Source organism: Zeus faber, assembly GCF_960531495.2.
Source record: "Zeus faber genome assembly, chromosome: 13".
NCBI lineage: Eukaryota > Metazoa > Chordata > Actinopteri > Zeiformes > Zeidae > Zeus > Zeus faber.
In genome coordinates this window covers 20,398,501-20,414,817 of record NC_137198.1, presented here as the reverse complement: position 1 = coordinate 20,414,817, position 16,317 = coordinate 20,398,501, and the positions used below count along the sequence as shown (strand labels likewise).

Sequence of the window (16,317 nt, the reverse complement as noted above, 5' to 3'; positions counted from 1 at the left end):
ATTGGGTTCAAGTTCTATGACAATTTGGGAATTGCTTTCATTCTGGCGTTAGCCAATGTCCAACCCAAATGACCTGACCAATTAGCCCAACGGACAGTGCCGAGCTACACCATCACAACAGATGAGAGTAATCTCTGCGATCTCTGCAGCCGCCTCTTTGCATGAGTCTGCGTCCATTTGCTTGACAAGAGACGAGGAGCAGAGAGATTTGCATCCCGGGAAGGAGTTGCCTCAGCAGAAGAAACACTGCGCCACCATTCTCCTCAGATTGGGTGGAGATACCTGTGGTGATACCATTTTACACTTGAAGTGAATTTAAAATTCCATGTTAACAAATGTGAATCGGTTCAACAGCTTGTTGTGATAATCCTTTTGGTGAAAGGCTGATGATCGAGTGGCGTCCTCCACACCTCGACAAAATGTCACCTCCTATCTCACTGTGCTGTTCAAAAAGATCCATTGATTTGTTGAGCAGATGTTTTCTGTGCCTTTGAGCAAATTAGTATTTGGCGAGCAGAAACAGAGGGTGTTTGTATTGGAACAGACTATGGATATAACGTGGACGGCTATTTCAAGATGCCTCTTTTTTGTAGGTCTGAATCGACCGCTGTGCCTTCTCAGTGATCAGCAGAGACGGTGTCCACAGAGCATCTACCGTGCCAAAGAACAAGCATTCCACAATCATGCATGCTTGAACAACCACCAGCAGAAGGGTGAAATATTAACTTTTGTACTGCTGACTAGATGCTAACGCCGCTTCCTTATTAGCAGAAACAGGTGGAGGAATAGCGGAAAGCCTGTATGTGCGTGTACGGGCCTGTGTCCATTAAGGAAATTTAACTCTTAATGGAGAAGCAAGGTCTGCCGGTTGTCAAAGAAACCCATAAATCAACCACCAACACCTGCACTTTTCTCTGGCCAATCAAATAAAAGAACCATACGTCAAGGCCCTCCCCCACGAGAGTTGTCCGAGTAAGGACGACCACAGTAACTTCTACCCGTCGTTCACCAAACACCTGTGCCATCCTCTCGCTATTACGCTCCCCGAAGAACCAACTTCAACTTCATAACAATTCCATTATCTACACAATGGAAGACTGCTGTGAAGACAGATGTGCGGACCGCATGCCTTCCATCAAGAATTTAACCGTCAACTCTCTCTGAACCCAATGACTTACGTCAAACGTTGCCATCTTCCGTCCAGCAAGGGCAAAACCTTTGGGATCCAGCTTTCGAAAAGCGCCTCGCCTCGATTTACTTTCCATTCTGATTTGGAAGGGGTGGATCAGGGCGAGGGTCGGGCGGTGTTGATGGCGAGATTCCAGGTGGCCCGCTTCAAGGTGAGCTGGACAACACTTCTGGTCCTGGCCCACTTCGTGTACCTCCTGGTTGGGGCCACCATCTTCCAGATCTTGGAGCGGGAGGCCGAGAGCAACAACCGCAATCACTTCCAGCTCGAGAAGCTCAACTTTCTCACCAACTACACCTGCCTGGACGGACCGGCCCTGGAGAAGTTTGTTCAGGTTACGATTCTTACTAACCCTAACCTAACCTCTAACTAACCTCTTAACCCCTAACGCAAAACTAACAAGAATGAGAATTAGAACCCATTTGAATTGGTATGATGTAGGTTTTTCTTCCAATTTCCATTGTTTGTAGTCTATAACTTTAATATCTAAGTCTGTAATCAAAGTCATGTTTTTTTCATATTGGGGGTCTTTTTTGATGGAAAGTCGCTGAAATGATCTTATAGTTGTTAGTAATGAATCATCTTTTTGAGAGCAATAAAATTGCCAATAAAGACATAAAATTCCTCAGTTGTCCTGTATGTGCTATCAACAAATGAGCATATTGGATCACTGAGCATCACAGGGAAATTGCCTGATCGATTTTATTAAGCAGCTAAGTCTATAGCAACAAGAGATAAAGCAATAGCCAACCGAATCCATTTATTTTATTATTGTCCAAAGGATGTTTGCAGAAGTAACTCAAACATGCTTGACCATATTGAGTGTAGATAAATGACTCATGAATTTCAACTTGCAAAGTCTGTGCCAGTGAGATTATTTGTCCTTTTTTAACTTTTTAACTTTTAAACGTTTTAAGAGCGATGGTTTTGTTTTTATTTAGTCTTTTAATACATAGATAGTAACAGTTAATAAGTATTTTTACAACAGTGAGAAAAGTCGATTTTAGTCCCGGACCTTGTTCACCTGACAACCCAATTACTTTATCTCTACGCACTTAATTCTATGTTTTCAGCTCATGCCTTTGACTTTTTTGTACAGGTGATTTTGGACGCATGGGAAAAGGGGGTGAACCCATCCGGCAACTCCACCAACCCCAGTAACTGGGATTTCAGCAGCTCCTTCTTTTTCGCTGGCACCGTTGTCACAACTATAGGTGTGTGACTAAAGACCAACCTGTGTTAAGATATCCCACTATATATGCACACTGGAGACAACATATATAAACAATAAAAACTAACTGGCAAAACAAGCTAACAGGCATGTGACCAAGTCACAAGTAACTCATTTCGTCCAAGTCTCAAGCAAGTCCCAAGTAATTTTTCCTTGGGCAAGTCAAGTCCCAAGTCAAGTCACTTTTTTTCCCCAAGATACTGCACTCTTACCTGCAGTATCTGGTCTTCATAAGACAAGATATTAGTACCTGTCTAATAATAATAATATTATTGGCCAATCTGAAAAATAATTGAATTTGTATTATAATTATTGATATTCAGTGAAATAAATGTAATCAATCAATCAATAATCAACTTTATTAAAGCTTATATATTTCTTAATTCCTTCTCAATCAAAAAAATATTCCCTCCTGATCACTTTTAAAGAGTTAAATACTGACAGCCAAACTACAACATCAAACTTTCTTATGTCCGTCTGCCTGTTTTCAGAATATCTCAAAAAGCTATGAACAGTTTTGCACACATTGATTTGATTGAATGAATTTTTTAAATCCAAAGGTGATGACTTTTAGCACAGTCGCAGTCGCCATGATGATCTGAGCTGATCTGATCATACTCATAGTGTGTAACCAGCAGGAGGGGAACAACTGTCTCTTGTTGAAAAAAACGTGTAAGTAGTGAGCAGCTTGACTGACAGAGTAGTCATTCAATCATGACAATGCTCAGTCTGTGCTTGCATACCAGGTAGCATTAGACTGACACTTCTAAATTGAACATTGACAATGTTGAACATTTTGAATATTTAATATTTAATATTAGGGCTGTGTGATGTGACGATATAAGATGAGAGAAATATTGTATTGCGGTATATATTTTTTTTATCCCATTTCTATCACGATAACACAAATCAGCAGCAGAACTGCTTTACAGCAATATGTGACGTCATTTGGAGTCACCCTGCTTTACTTTATCTGCACGTGGGAGCGAATGTAAACAAACGTGGAGGAGCGTGGCTTTTGTGAAATTACTCACAGACCAATCACGGCGCACAGCCATTAACACGAAAGAGAAAAAAACAATGTCCCTTGTTACAAATGACAACTTTCCAAACACCAACTTGTGTTTGATAAGGAAATCTCAAATTGCACGATGGCACTATTCATGGATTACTAAAATATTTGGCATAAGCATAAGGTGAGGGGGACTACTAAACCGAACTTAAGTACCTTTTTGTTTCCCCATCACATTTTAGTTCAAGGTTTCTGGAAACAAAAGTGAACACAAACTAGTGAAATCATGTCTTGAGACAAGTCACGAGTCTTTAACTTTAAAGTCCAAGCCGAGTCTCAAGCAATTCATTTTCTGTCAAGTTGCAAGTAATTAAAACAGTGACTCTGTCCAAGTCACAATAAATCGAGTCCACATCTCTGCTAGCTAAAGCCAATAAACGTAACATCCAAACACGTGCTAAGCACACAAAGGTCTTCAAAGGTCCTAAAAGGCTATTCTAAAGACCTTCAGGGAATTCAACAAATGAATCACAAATCACTTGGTATTGGGATCTGTCTTGAAAGAGCTAACGTCTTACGTCTAACCTCTTGCCCTGTGGTTTCCCAGGCTACGGCAACCTGTCTCCAAGCACCGTGTCGGGCCAGGTGTTCTGCGTGTTCTACGCCTTGTGCGGCATCCCCCTAAACCTGGCTTTTCTCAACCAGGTGGGAAAGTGTCTCACCGTCCACCTGGGCCGCCTCGAGAGGGGAATGCTGTCAGTGGTTCCCCACAAGGTACTGACTGACTTACTGTCTGTCAAAGTTCATAGAGTCTTTGGCAATGTAAAGCGAATATTTAGCAACTGGTTTGACTGCGTTCCTACCTCCCTGTAGCAGTCAGTGGAGGTTCTGGCCGTGGGCCTTTTCCTCCTCACGGGAAGCATGCTGTTCTTGATCATCCCGCCGTTGCTGTTCAGCTACGTGGAGGGCTGGTCGTACGGAGAGGGATTCTACTATGCCTTCATTACCCTCAGCACCATCGGTTTTGGAGATTACGTTGTGGGTAAGTAGGACCGTTGAAAGGTAATCTGCTATTTCTAGCAAAGGTATAGAACGTATTCTTCTAGGTCTAGGTTTTGGCACGTATAGGAATATTGGGGTTTTTTTTCATTAACCACGTTAATGGATCCTGTAAATCCCTTTTTAGGAACCGACCCAGGCAAGCACTACATCACAGTGTACCGCAGCCTCGCCGGCGTCTGGATCATCTTCTCCCTGGCTTGGCTTGCTCTGGTCCTCAACATGGGTGCCAAGATCATGGAGCTTGCAATCGTCCTGACGCATCCCGGCTTTAGAAAACAGGAGGAGGAAGAGAACGTTGTTTCGTCTACTAAACTGGAGGAACAGTTAGGGCAGAGGGCCATCCATTCAAAAATCTGAGTGTGGACTGATGTTGGACCAGTAGTCTATAATGGAAAAAAGACAATTGTAAAGAGTTATTCAAAGACCACTGTCAGCACATATGCATTTGTTCTTGCTTTTCTTTGAACTATTCTGTCGTTTTAAAGCTTGTATTTTCACTTGAAGCTTTATTCTTCAGATTGTAAAAAACGTTGTAGCTTCATGCCGTCACACGACAAGTGTATAATGTGTGCTCTCACATGCGTGCGTTTGACCCTCCGTGCCCGCAAATGTCCACAACTGTGTTTGTGTACCGATTTGGAAAACTTCAGTGTATCGTGCACGAAGGGCTATCTAGAGCAAACACATTAATCATGATGGTGACACGACGCCAAAGACAGCAGGAGCCTAAAGCACATGATGCAGTTCCTCCCATCTGGAAAGATGTGTTTGAATCAAAGGATGAGTCTTTTGGCAACCAGTAAGGCAAAGGTCATCAAGTCACTTCCCTCCCCTTGAAATATATAATGTCATACTGTATATGTTATGTCGTCAATATTGTAATAAATATATTCTGAACATCTGGATATACCATTTATACAAACTGGCTTGGTGGATAGTGGGGTGATATAAGGAACATGCCTTATATCACTTGTATTTTTTAACTTAAAGCCTTTGTTTTCGATAATTGGGAGTCAACCTGAGTAATGGGACAACCAATGATCCATTTTGTGGCAGTTAGCTGAAGTCTGCTGAACTTATAACATTCTAATGCCAATCACGAGGTTGACTCCCGATGACTAAAAAAAGGGTGAGGTTCAAAAATACCAGGGTTTTCATTCAATGTCAAAGCCTTGGACATTTGTTGACGCCCATCAGTAAAAGGGATTAATTAAATGTCTGGTGGTATCGTCACTTCTCTGGATCTTTCCTATTGCATCCACTGTCTTCACCTTTTGAACCAAGAGACCAAGATACAGCAGCGAGCAGACATGTGAGTCCCTCTTAGCCTGGTGGCTAAGCTAGCAGCTTAGCTAACTACTCAAACATGTAAACTATGTGAGGACTATGTGCTTCTCCAGAAAGCAAACAGGAGGATCGCTGACCTTAAGGAGGATATTCGACAGCTTTCTGATGGACTTCAGAAGAAAGATTCTCTTTTGTCCAGCTTCGTGGATCTGGCTTCTGGACAGTCCAAGAAGATTGTCACTCTCAGCGCAACCTTCCAGGACACCGTTTTTTGGGACCCATCCACTTGTCTGCGGTAGCGGAGGCCACTCGGACAGAGCTGCCTTACCACCTCACCTATCCCTCTCCAACCCCTATGCGACCTTGTCTGATGACACTCCGGTCCACCCAGCTGGTGCTCCTGTGATTCCGACTCGTCCAGATCTGGATCCCTCTCTAAAGACGATGTCTGCTGACCCTGCATCTTCTTCATCGCTGGTCATTGGCGGAGTTCGGGTGGCTCACCATTCCACGGCAAGGTCAAGTCAATGACCCTCATATTGGGTAAGGACCTCCTCCTCCTGTCGTAATATGCTAAAGGATGCCAGGAGGTCTTCCTTGCCCGGAGCTGGCAGGGAAAGCAGCCCTAGATGTACACGAGTTCCCTCCTCTTGGTGGAGGATCGGGTTCCTCATTGCGTGCACTGAGGCTACCTCTGGTGGCTGCTAATACTACGGCTGGAGAGATGAACTCCACCACCCTCTCTCCAGCTGCTGCTGCTGCACCGAGCCAGGCTGAAGACCCCTGGCCCCAGCTTGGAGTGAGACCCAAGGCTCACGTCAGCTCTTTGCCACACCAGACAGAGCCCTGGACCACAACTCGTAGGATGAAATGCCGTCGCAGTCGACTATCACGTGTGTCTCCATCTTGTGTCCTCCAGATAGACAGCAGGTTTGTCACCTTGGATAAACTGGATGACATCTCCCTGGCTGGTTGCCTCCATCCTCAGTTGGCTCCTGCGTCACAGCCCCCCAGGTGGTCAGGTATGCACACTCAGGTGCGGCGCCCACCCTTGGTGCTTATTGTTGGCACCTCCATGGTCCAGCACATAGCCATGTGCGTGGTTGATGGACTTTATGCTAACCAGGTGGCTGCGTAAAGGACAATACAACCACCGCTCTGCAGCTGTTTCAGCAACATAACTCTGCCTCTGCAGTCGTGGTCTAGGCCGACACAAACAAAATAGAAACCAACAGTCGGAGACCCTCAAAGAGGAGTGTGTGCGCCTCAGTCAGCTGGACATTGGAAAGCAGGGAATTATCTCCGGTCCACTCTCCCCCCAATTTTGGTGGCATGGAGTTCAGTTGCATACAACAACTCCACATCTGGGAAAAGGGTTACTGCTGCAACAAACACATCCCCTTTGTTGACATTTTTTCTGCCTTTTTAAATAGGCCTCGGCTTTTTAAAACAGATGGCATTATAACATCGATATTGGCATTGGCTATTGGCCAAATTGTTATTTAAAACATCGGTATTGGCCCAGAATTTCACACTCGGTGCATCCCTAAAAATCACTTATAAAACTCTTCTTCACTGCCACTGAAGTTTGCATTATTGAACATTAGATCGCTCTCTAATAAGAGTTTTTATATTAATGATTTTATCTCCCAATATAGTCTATTATATTCTATTTCTTACTGAATATTGGCTCTCGTCCACTGCCTCTGCGAGACTTATTGAGGCTTCTCCCCTAGACTATAGCTTCTTATTTTCTACTAGACAAGGCAAGAAAGGGGATGGAATAGCAACCATATTTTCTTACTTGTTCACCTGCATCGAATGACCTTTTGGAAATTTCTCAACCTTTGAAAATTTAGCCATGGTTATCAGAACTAAATAACACATTCTGGCAATAACCATTTATAGACCCCCAAAGCACAAACCTAATTTATTATCTGAGTTCTCTGAATTACTGTCAATTGCTCTTGTCAAATAGAGTAATTTTACTGGGTGATTTTAACTTGCATGCAAATTACCGTTCAGATTCTAGAGCAGTGGCATTTATGGACCTTGTTACCAGTCTTGACTTTACCCAACATTTTATGAATACCCCTCCAAACCGTGGAAATACACTGGACCAATTTTTTTTACAAAAGTTATAGACGCTGAGATTTCATCTATTTTACAGATTCCGGTTTTTGAACACTCCTGTGTCTTTTTCAATGTCTCTCTGTATTCCAAGTGTTCAGAGCCTCAAACACATACTTATTGCCGTATTGAGGTCTGTATTGTGTGTTTACCTGACATACTTGACTTCTATGGTGCAAATTCTGAATCCCTTAATAATCTTACAGACAATCTGAATAAGGTCTTTCTCAAAATGTTTGATTCTGTTGCTCCTCTTACAACCTGAAAATGCACTCAGATGAAATTGGTGCCATGGTTTTCTGATGACACCCGTGCACTCAAACAGACTTGTAGTAAACATGAGCGCAGGTGGCCTATGACAAAACAAGAGTGTGGCTGACAAAGGGCCGTGATCAAGCACCCGCGCCAGACGACAGCACCCTTCCCTTTCCCGTGGCCGCCAAGCTGCCTCGAGTCGGACCAATCAGCACTTATTCGAGGCAGCTTGAGATTTCGTAATGTTTGTCCGTCTTGCAGAAGGGGTTGGCGCACAGGCTTGTCAGCACCTCAGCAGCAGAGCACCATTCCTCCTGTCCACGAGATGATCAATATCATCATCATCATCATCATCATCATTTGTGATTGATACTTGTGGCCAGCATCCCTTATTGTTCAATGTTACAATAAAAACTCTTACCATGTTGACGGACCAGGGCCAGAGAGACTCCGTCTCCCTCCCTGAACCCTGACCTGTGTGCAGAGACTCCCACAAGTGGCATCTGAATAGTGACCCGGGAGGGGCAGGGCGCCGAGTGAAAGGCACCCTGGTGCCGATCCACTGGCTGCGGAAACGCCTCGCAGACCTGGAGGAGAACGGGACTACCTCCGCTGCCAGCTGGAGAGCGGATGATTTCTTTGAACTTGTCTTTGGCAGGAGACCCCGGTGGGTGCTAGATTGTGCTAATTAAACAAAACTGGGAGGAAGGTCCTAGCACCAGTAGGAATAAAATACAATATGTTATTGACCTAAGAGCAAAGTTCCAGCACTAATTCAACTGTTATCATGGGAGAATTTGCTCCGGGATCAGGAACAGACAATTTGCAGACAATTTGCACCAGGAGACACGGCGTTAGTGTTGCTCCCTATGTCCAGCTCTAAATTGCTTGCGAAGTGGCAAGGGCCTTTTGTGGTCACACGGGGGGTAGGCGAGGTCGATTATGAGGTCAAACGTTCTGACAGGCAGGGGGCAACACAGATTTATAACATCAACCTTTTAAATAATGGAGGGAGGGGGCATCCGTGGCTCGGTCACGCCGGTCATTGAGCAAGATGAGTTGGGGCTGGAGGTTCAAAAAGTCGCCGATCATACTGCGGCCCTGTTAAGTGACTGTCTCTCTCCGTTCCAGAGGGCGGATGTAGCTGCACTTCAGAGTTGCTTCTCTGATGTTCTCTGAAATTCTTTTCAAATAAGATTGACTCTGTTAGAAAAAAAATCTCTGGTCCACAATTTTCTCAGAATGATGGCTATGAACTCTCTAATGCTTTGATGGATGCAGGCACTGTGACTTGGACCAACTGCTCTCTTTCACAGTTTGAAATAATTTCCCCTGAGGCCCTTACCAGCCTGGTAAATGCTTTTAACTCTACAACCTGCACATTAGACCAGATACCGTCTAATCTTTGTAAAGAACTGCTTCCTGTTTTAATTAGTCCTATTTGTGATATTATCAATAAGTCGCTTTCTATAAAACTGTGTGTGCTTGCATACCGGGTAACATCACACTGACACTTCACATTTTAATATATTTATTTTAATGTAATATTTAAACTGAAAACATAAAATGAACACCAACAAGTAATTTCAGTCATCATGGCTCAAGTCAAGTCACGAGTCTTTAACCTCCAAGTCCAAGTCGAGTCTCAAGTTATTTATCCTTTGTCCAGTCAAATTGCAAGTCATCCAAACAGTGGCTCAAGTCCAAGTCACAATGTGTCGAGTCTGCATCTCTGGCAGTGAGTCTCAAAAGGCCATGAACCATGGACTGCAATTCATTTCTAGGGTCATATGGTCACTCCAAAACCTTCTGGCCTCACTTAAATGATTGCCCACAATCCACCGCTCTGTTGGTGCTTCTCTCTCTCATCCCTTGTTTTATTTCCCCTGTATTGCTCCACCAGATTTGCATGGTACGCCGAGGGAGCAATTGAAACAGGTGTACGGGTGGCAATTTGCCTGCGAGGAGTAAAGCCCAGATAGTGAACACTGACTTATCTTAGTCCCCGCCACGAAGACTTGGGCAAAACCACAGCCCACCCAAAACTTACCAAAGCCTTAACTGAGGCGTCAAGATGGAAATGAAGGAGATATTGAATTTGGCTCGGGTGCCGTCCATCCTCCTGCTGGGGTTGGTTTACGGGACCTTCGTGCTGATCGGCGGGGTGGTGTTCTGGAAGCTGGAGGGAGACCTCGGCAGGGAGGACATCAGGTACATATTGGTCCAGAGGGAGCAGGTGCTGAAGAACTATACGTGTCTCGGCACAGATGGCCTCAACACAGTGATTCAGGTGAGACGCCAATGAAAATGAATCTAAAAGGATTGCCTATAATAGCTGTTCATTTCAGTCAATATTGAAGTATTTTGACAATCGTCCTTACCATAAAGGCAATATACCGCAGTTAAGGATGGGTCCTTAAGTCCTATTAGAAATATTTCCCTTATACCAGCCAAAAGTGACCTCCGGGAAACCTCTCCCAGCATTCTAATAAACAGTACAACTCACAATGTTTTGACACAGCAGGAAGCAATGGCACCTTCTACATGTAGAATGTATCACAGTATACAACCATCTATGTATGAGTAATGTTCAAATAGCTCGAAAGGTGGCCTAGAGTCATGCAAATTAAAACCTCTGCTGTGTTTTGACATTGCAAAGAAACTGTTTTGCCTATGCATCTTCTCCAGACTTGATTTACACAGAGTTGCACAATTGTTTTCCTTAGAAAATGACAAGACTTTTCTAGAAGTCCCCTTTAGGGACCCCAATGGACCCCCTTTACTGTGGACTTCTCTTACAAAAAACAACTTGGCCAATGGATATTATATTAGGGTTGCTCTCTGAAGAAGACCATATTCTATCTCATGAACTATGTTCTATATTTTCTAGATTTGTTATTTGAGGTTGGCGGGTGCTTTGTCCTGAAGTGCCATTGAAATCAATTGGGCCGGAAAGCCTCAAAATAATGTTAAGGAGGTTCTGTCGCCAGGAGCCTAAGTCAAATTACTTCAAGGTCTAAATGCCCAGGACAAACTTAATTTCAAGCTTCTAGAAAATGGCAACATGGATGACTTAAGCCACAGGAAATATTGTTCAAACAAACAGAAGGGGAAAAAAGCTCATGATTTAAAAAGGCCTTGAATATGGAAATACGGCATAGTGTTGATTTTTGCAACTGAGAATGTGAGTTATTGCGTCATAGGTGGTCGACCCACAGACTTGCGTAACGGGGGCACTGGGTCTCCGTGGTGGACTGTCAGTATTTCTGAGGCGTGTGTCACATTTGGGACGGACCCAAGACTTTTATGTAACGGGAGCTGTGTCAACACCTCCACCCTTAAGTGGCTTTGCATGGTAACTCCTGTGGATCACGTTGACAGTGTTGGTCCATTTCCCCAGAAACCCACAGAGTCCAAACAACCATAAAACATTTTGGTTTTCGGCTTGTTACGTAATTCGACTTATGAATCGGGTTTGCTGCGAGTCCCCTAAAAGTGACGGTTTTACTGTGACGTTCAAAACTGTAGCTCTAACTCATCTAGAGGACGTAGAGTATATGGAGATTTCAGGTGTCATTTTCAATGTAATTACAAGTCATGATATCTACTCTTAATTTTTTTTTCCATTTAAGGAATAGATGGGAAGGAAATATTTTTAATATCTTGACTAAATAACTGAATAGCCATCATCCCCATAGTTGATCACCAGTGGCGACACCAGAAATGTTTCATAGGGTTGGCCAGATGGGACCGCAGACATGTCACAGCCACATGGTGGGGTGTACTATTTACAGTAAACAACAATTTTAACACGTATAATGTGGTTTTGAACTACAGAGAACCAGTAAGGGATATTGAATGCATAAAATCCTGATTGCTGTTGTTGAAAGGATTTTCTCACATGTAATTAAACATAAATAAATACATTTCAAATAAAATATTTGAAATATAATGTTGTAAAAAATATGACATTCTAAAATATCTATAATTCTAAAATACAAAATATAAAAAAATTATAACATTTGAAAATACATGAAATTCAAAATTGTGTATAATTCAAAAATGTACAATATATGTATATAAGTATATAAAAGTCATGAATATATTGTGGTGTGGGGCGTGGTGTGATTTAAGCAGCCCCACCTGTCTTGAGTCTAGTTAATTGGGCCCAGGATCGGGGTGGCTGTGCACCTGTTGCTCATCAGAGCAATCGATGGGCACGGGTTAAATAACCCATCCCCACACACACATGAAGGGGAGCCTTTGTCATGATAATGATCCATCTGCTCCCAGCTTGTTTCTTCTTGCCACTCTTCAATAAAATGGTTTGTCTTCAAAATCATCAGCTGTGTCTCTGGGCCTCTGGAAAGGGCACTTGGGTGGGTTGAGGCATGGTAGGGGAACTGCTACATTAGCGCCTAAACATCGACTCCGGCATGGGGAAGGGCGCACCGAAGACGCACTGGAGCTACCAGCAGGTCGACCGACAGCCACAGCATCAGCCCTCTCCCAACTGGCAGCAACAACACCCAGTGGATGGCCAGTGGAGGACAGGATGAGAAGCAGGCACAGCAGCCGCCAAGGGTAACTGCGTGCAGCTCGCTCTTCCAAGCAGCCACTGCTGGGACAATCAGCAGCCCAGCACCCAGGTCACCTGTCCAAGCAGCCCCTGTTACAGCCAAGCCCAGCTACACCTCCACCAGCCAGTACAGCAGCGAGAGGCCCTGGGCTCTGGAAGGGAGAAGGGGATGGTCTGATTTATCGCACTGGGGGATGGTCACCCATAGACCATGCTGTTCAGGGTCTCCTGGAAAGGGGACTGTTTTTTTGGACACTTTTGTTTATTTAAGGTGTCTTATTGCATTTTTATTTTTTTTTTAATTGTCTGCTTGGTTGATGGGGAAAGGCTTTTGCCAGGGATTCTCCCAAGCCTTAGTTTGGTGTCGGAGGTATGTGGTGTGATTTAAGCAGCCACACCTGTTTTGGGTCATTATTTTATTATAGAATATTATATTAACAGTAGTTAATTTGGCCCAGGATCAACGGCTTTTGGCTATACCCTGCTGCTCATGAGCACAATCGATGAACACAGGTTAAATCACCCATCCTCACACACACATGGGGAAGAGCCTTTGTCATGACAGTGTTCCATTTACTCCCGGATTGTTACATCTTGCCACTCTCTTCAATAAAATGATGTCTTCAACATCATCACCTTTATCTGTTGGGGAGCCTGGGAAAATCCACTTGGTGTTGGGTGTTGCACAGGAACTGCCACAGCTATATTAAATAAAAAAGTTTAATATATACAATTCTAATATACACATATACACAATTCTAAAATAGATAAAATATATACAATTCTAAAATACAGAGACCTGTAGGGATCAGTGTAATTGCATTATTAAGACATAAATATAGCAGATATAGAATCCCATCATTTTATATAATAACAAGGACAGAGAGGAAACACAATTAAAGGAGGACAGAATTGTTTTTATTTTCATTCGGATTGCAGATAATACAGGAGGCGTCCAAAGCTGGTCTGAGTCTGAAAGGAAACCACACCAGTGATGGCTTCTGGAAATTCACCAGCTCTGCTGTTTTTGCTGCCACAGTAGTTACAACTATAGGTAAAGTATAATCACTATCTTACAGCCATGTTAGGTTGTCATAATTACCTATTGATCTGCTCAGATTGCCAAACAGATTTTCCATTTACTGTATTTCTAGTCTACTTTTACATTTTGAACACAAATCACCTTCTCCTACACCAGTTCATCCATATTGGCTGCTCTTTTGTCGTTCCAGGCTATGGCAACATCAGCCCCAGAACCCCGTCCGGTCAGATCTTCTGCGTGTTCTTCGCCCTGTTCGGCATCCCCCTCAACGTGGTGGTGCTCAACAGGGTGGGAAAGTACATGCTGGTTATTGAGAGGAACATCTGTGACCTCTGCCAGGGGAAGACCAGGCACAAGGTGAGGACACCACAATAAAGACAGGTCGTTTAAATGGCCTTTTGAAAGAACAATTAAGAAAAATGTTGCACATATGGTAGTATTGGGTTAGAAAGAAAGTTTTATTTAAGGATTGGATTGCTATTTTTCGCTGCATCTTCTCGCTGTGCTTAAATGCACTCGAACGGGGCAAAGATAAAAACAAAAATGGGTATCAGGTATACAAATCGGGTATTAACAGTTCAAAATTATGGAAACCAAAGTTTTAATGAGGCCTTGGTTTGAAAAAATGGCGAACATATCCTCTAAAATGAGTTAACAATACTTTTTTCTCATTAATCTTCCCAGAACATGACAATAACAAAGGCCAGCTGATTGTATATTTCTTCCTCTTTTTAAAGAAAGTTACTATAGGGCGACGACAACCCCGATGTTTTCTCCATCTCTCTCCAGAGAAGTGCCCGCTTCTTCGTACACCTGGTGTCCTACCTGACGGGTGCCGTCCTCTTCTTCATCGTGCCGATGGTGGTGTTCAAGGAGCACGAGGACTGGACCTACGCCGAGGCCATCTACTACTGCTTCATCACACTCAGCACCATCGGCTTCGGGGACTACGTGGCAGGTACAGTGTGTTGCAGCAGTGGAGGCTGCGGGACCCTGTGGGGCCACAGGAGGAGATTATTTAGAGAAATGATAACACTTGAAAAAATCATTGAATCGATTCTATAAGTAAAAGCGACACAGATGTGATGTACTGTATATGTGATTAATGGTTAAGCAAGTGCAGGCCTATTGTAGAAAGCAAGTGGTCTCTCGCTGAAGTGACTCAAATGCATATGTAACACATAAGATAACACATAATCATAACAAATATTCTATATATCTAAAAAATAGTTGTTATATTCCATTTTATTCTGTTATATATTCTGAATTTGTTACTTAAGCATTGCGATTTAAAAATGTATTTGCCCGATGTAACAATATATTCTAAACGTGGCGGGCTGCATTAATTGGTATGGCTGGCCGGATGTGGCCCCCTGGTCTGTGGTTTGACACCCCGATATAACGAATCCAGTTTCTTGTACTTTCTCACAGCTTTAAAGAACCGCAACACTACACCTATGTTTTTTTGACATTTGAGTTTTTTCGATTCTTCTACGCCATGTTGTTTATTTTTCCATTCTCAGTCAATTTGTAGGTTCATTGTATAGTGACGTTTTCTCTGCTTTTTATTCTTATTCATTCATTATCATTGCCTATTGTAGATATATTTATTGTGTATTGCAATATCTGTTTATTAATGTATCCATCCATCCATCTATGTTATGCACTCTTGCATTTGCAACATATGACACTCAGCTCTACAGAGTATACCTTGTCAGTGGCATTCACTAGCTCGATTCTGACATTCCACATTAGATACTTGAATTGTTGTTATTGCTTCCTAAACATGGGTTTGTTTTTTGTTTGTTTTGCGACACCCGCAGACAGCAACCCGTATAAAGCGTACCCGGAGTGGTACAGTGTCCTCCTGGCCTCCTGGATCTTCTTTGGCCTGGTCTGGCTGGCCCTCGTCATCAACCACTCCATCGACATCCTTGAGCAGCTCACCAAGCAGTGGTCGGGCCACTGCCACGCCCGCGGCCAGGAGGAAGCTGGATCTGAATCTGGCAACCCGGACTGTGACGCCTTGGAAACGCAGGTGGAGTTGGAGGAGCAAATGGAGAAGAAGCATCCGGCGTGAGCCAACAGAAACAAGATTAAAATCATTGGAACCAACCATGGGACCTGGTGGTCAGTCTCAACTGGAACAGTCAGCAGATCAGGTCTTGTGAGGACCATGAGCACCTGTTAATCCATTGACTGTTGTAGAAGAACTAGAAAATCATAATAATAATTGTCTTTACCCTTTCCATGTTGAAAGTGAAATGCGGTCTGGAAAAGTATCCAATTAATTTATATTATAGTGAATATTTAACTGGTTCATTTGGTGGCTGTCCATATTTAATGTGTATTTATATATAAAAAAAACTCATGTATGAATATTCCATATTATTTAAATTTTTGATCAATTTTTGAACCTTTTCTGCAGCACAACAAAGGTTGTTACTCCCCACAGGGTGATACAGTACTGAGAACTGTCGCCACTAGGTGGTGAACTTGTCGCTAGATTAGTGAATATCCTTAGGTCACA

At 43.2% G+C, this 16,317-nt stretch overlaps 2 protein-coding genes across 2 annotated transcripts; both read left to right on the top strand.

Annotated features, from left to right (window-relative positions):
- Nucleotides 1-1,310: 1,310 nt before the first annotated feature.
- LOC307238904 (potassium channel, subfamily K, member 16-like) lies at nt 1,311-6,919 on the top strand (the record flags this gene model as incomplete). Its single annotated transcript, XM_080012058.1, has 7 exons — nt 1,311-1,523; nt 2,289-2,403; nt 4,040-4,206; nt 4,306-4,474; nt 4,619-4,817; nt 5,981-6,047; nt 6,701-6,919. The coding sequence occupies 7 exons, from the start codon at nt 1,311-1,313 to the stop codon at nt 6,917-6,919; spliced, it is 1,149 nt and encodes a 382-aa protein (XP_079868184.1).
- A 3,321-nt stretch (nt 6,920-10,240) lies between these two features.
- LOC307238903 (potassium channel subfamily K member 17-like) lies at nt 10,241-15,867 on the top strand (the record flags this gene model as incomplete). Its single annotated transcript, XM_080012057.1, has 5 exons — nt 10,241-10,456; nt 13,685-13,799; nt 13,978-14,144; nt 14,577-14,745; nt 15,611-15,867. The coding sequence occupies 5 exons, from the start codon at nt 10,241-10,243 to the stop codon at nt 15,865-15,867; spliced, it is 924 nt and encodes a 307-aa protein (XP_079868183.1).
- Nucleotides 15,868-16,317: the final 450 nt, after the last annotated feature.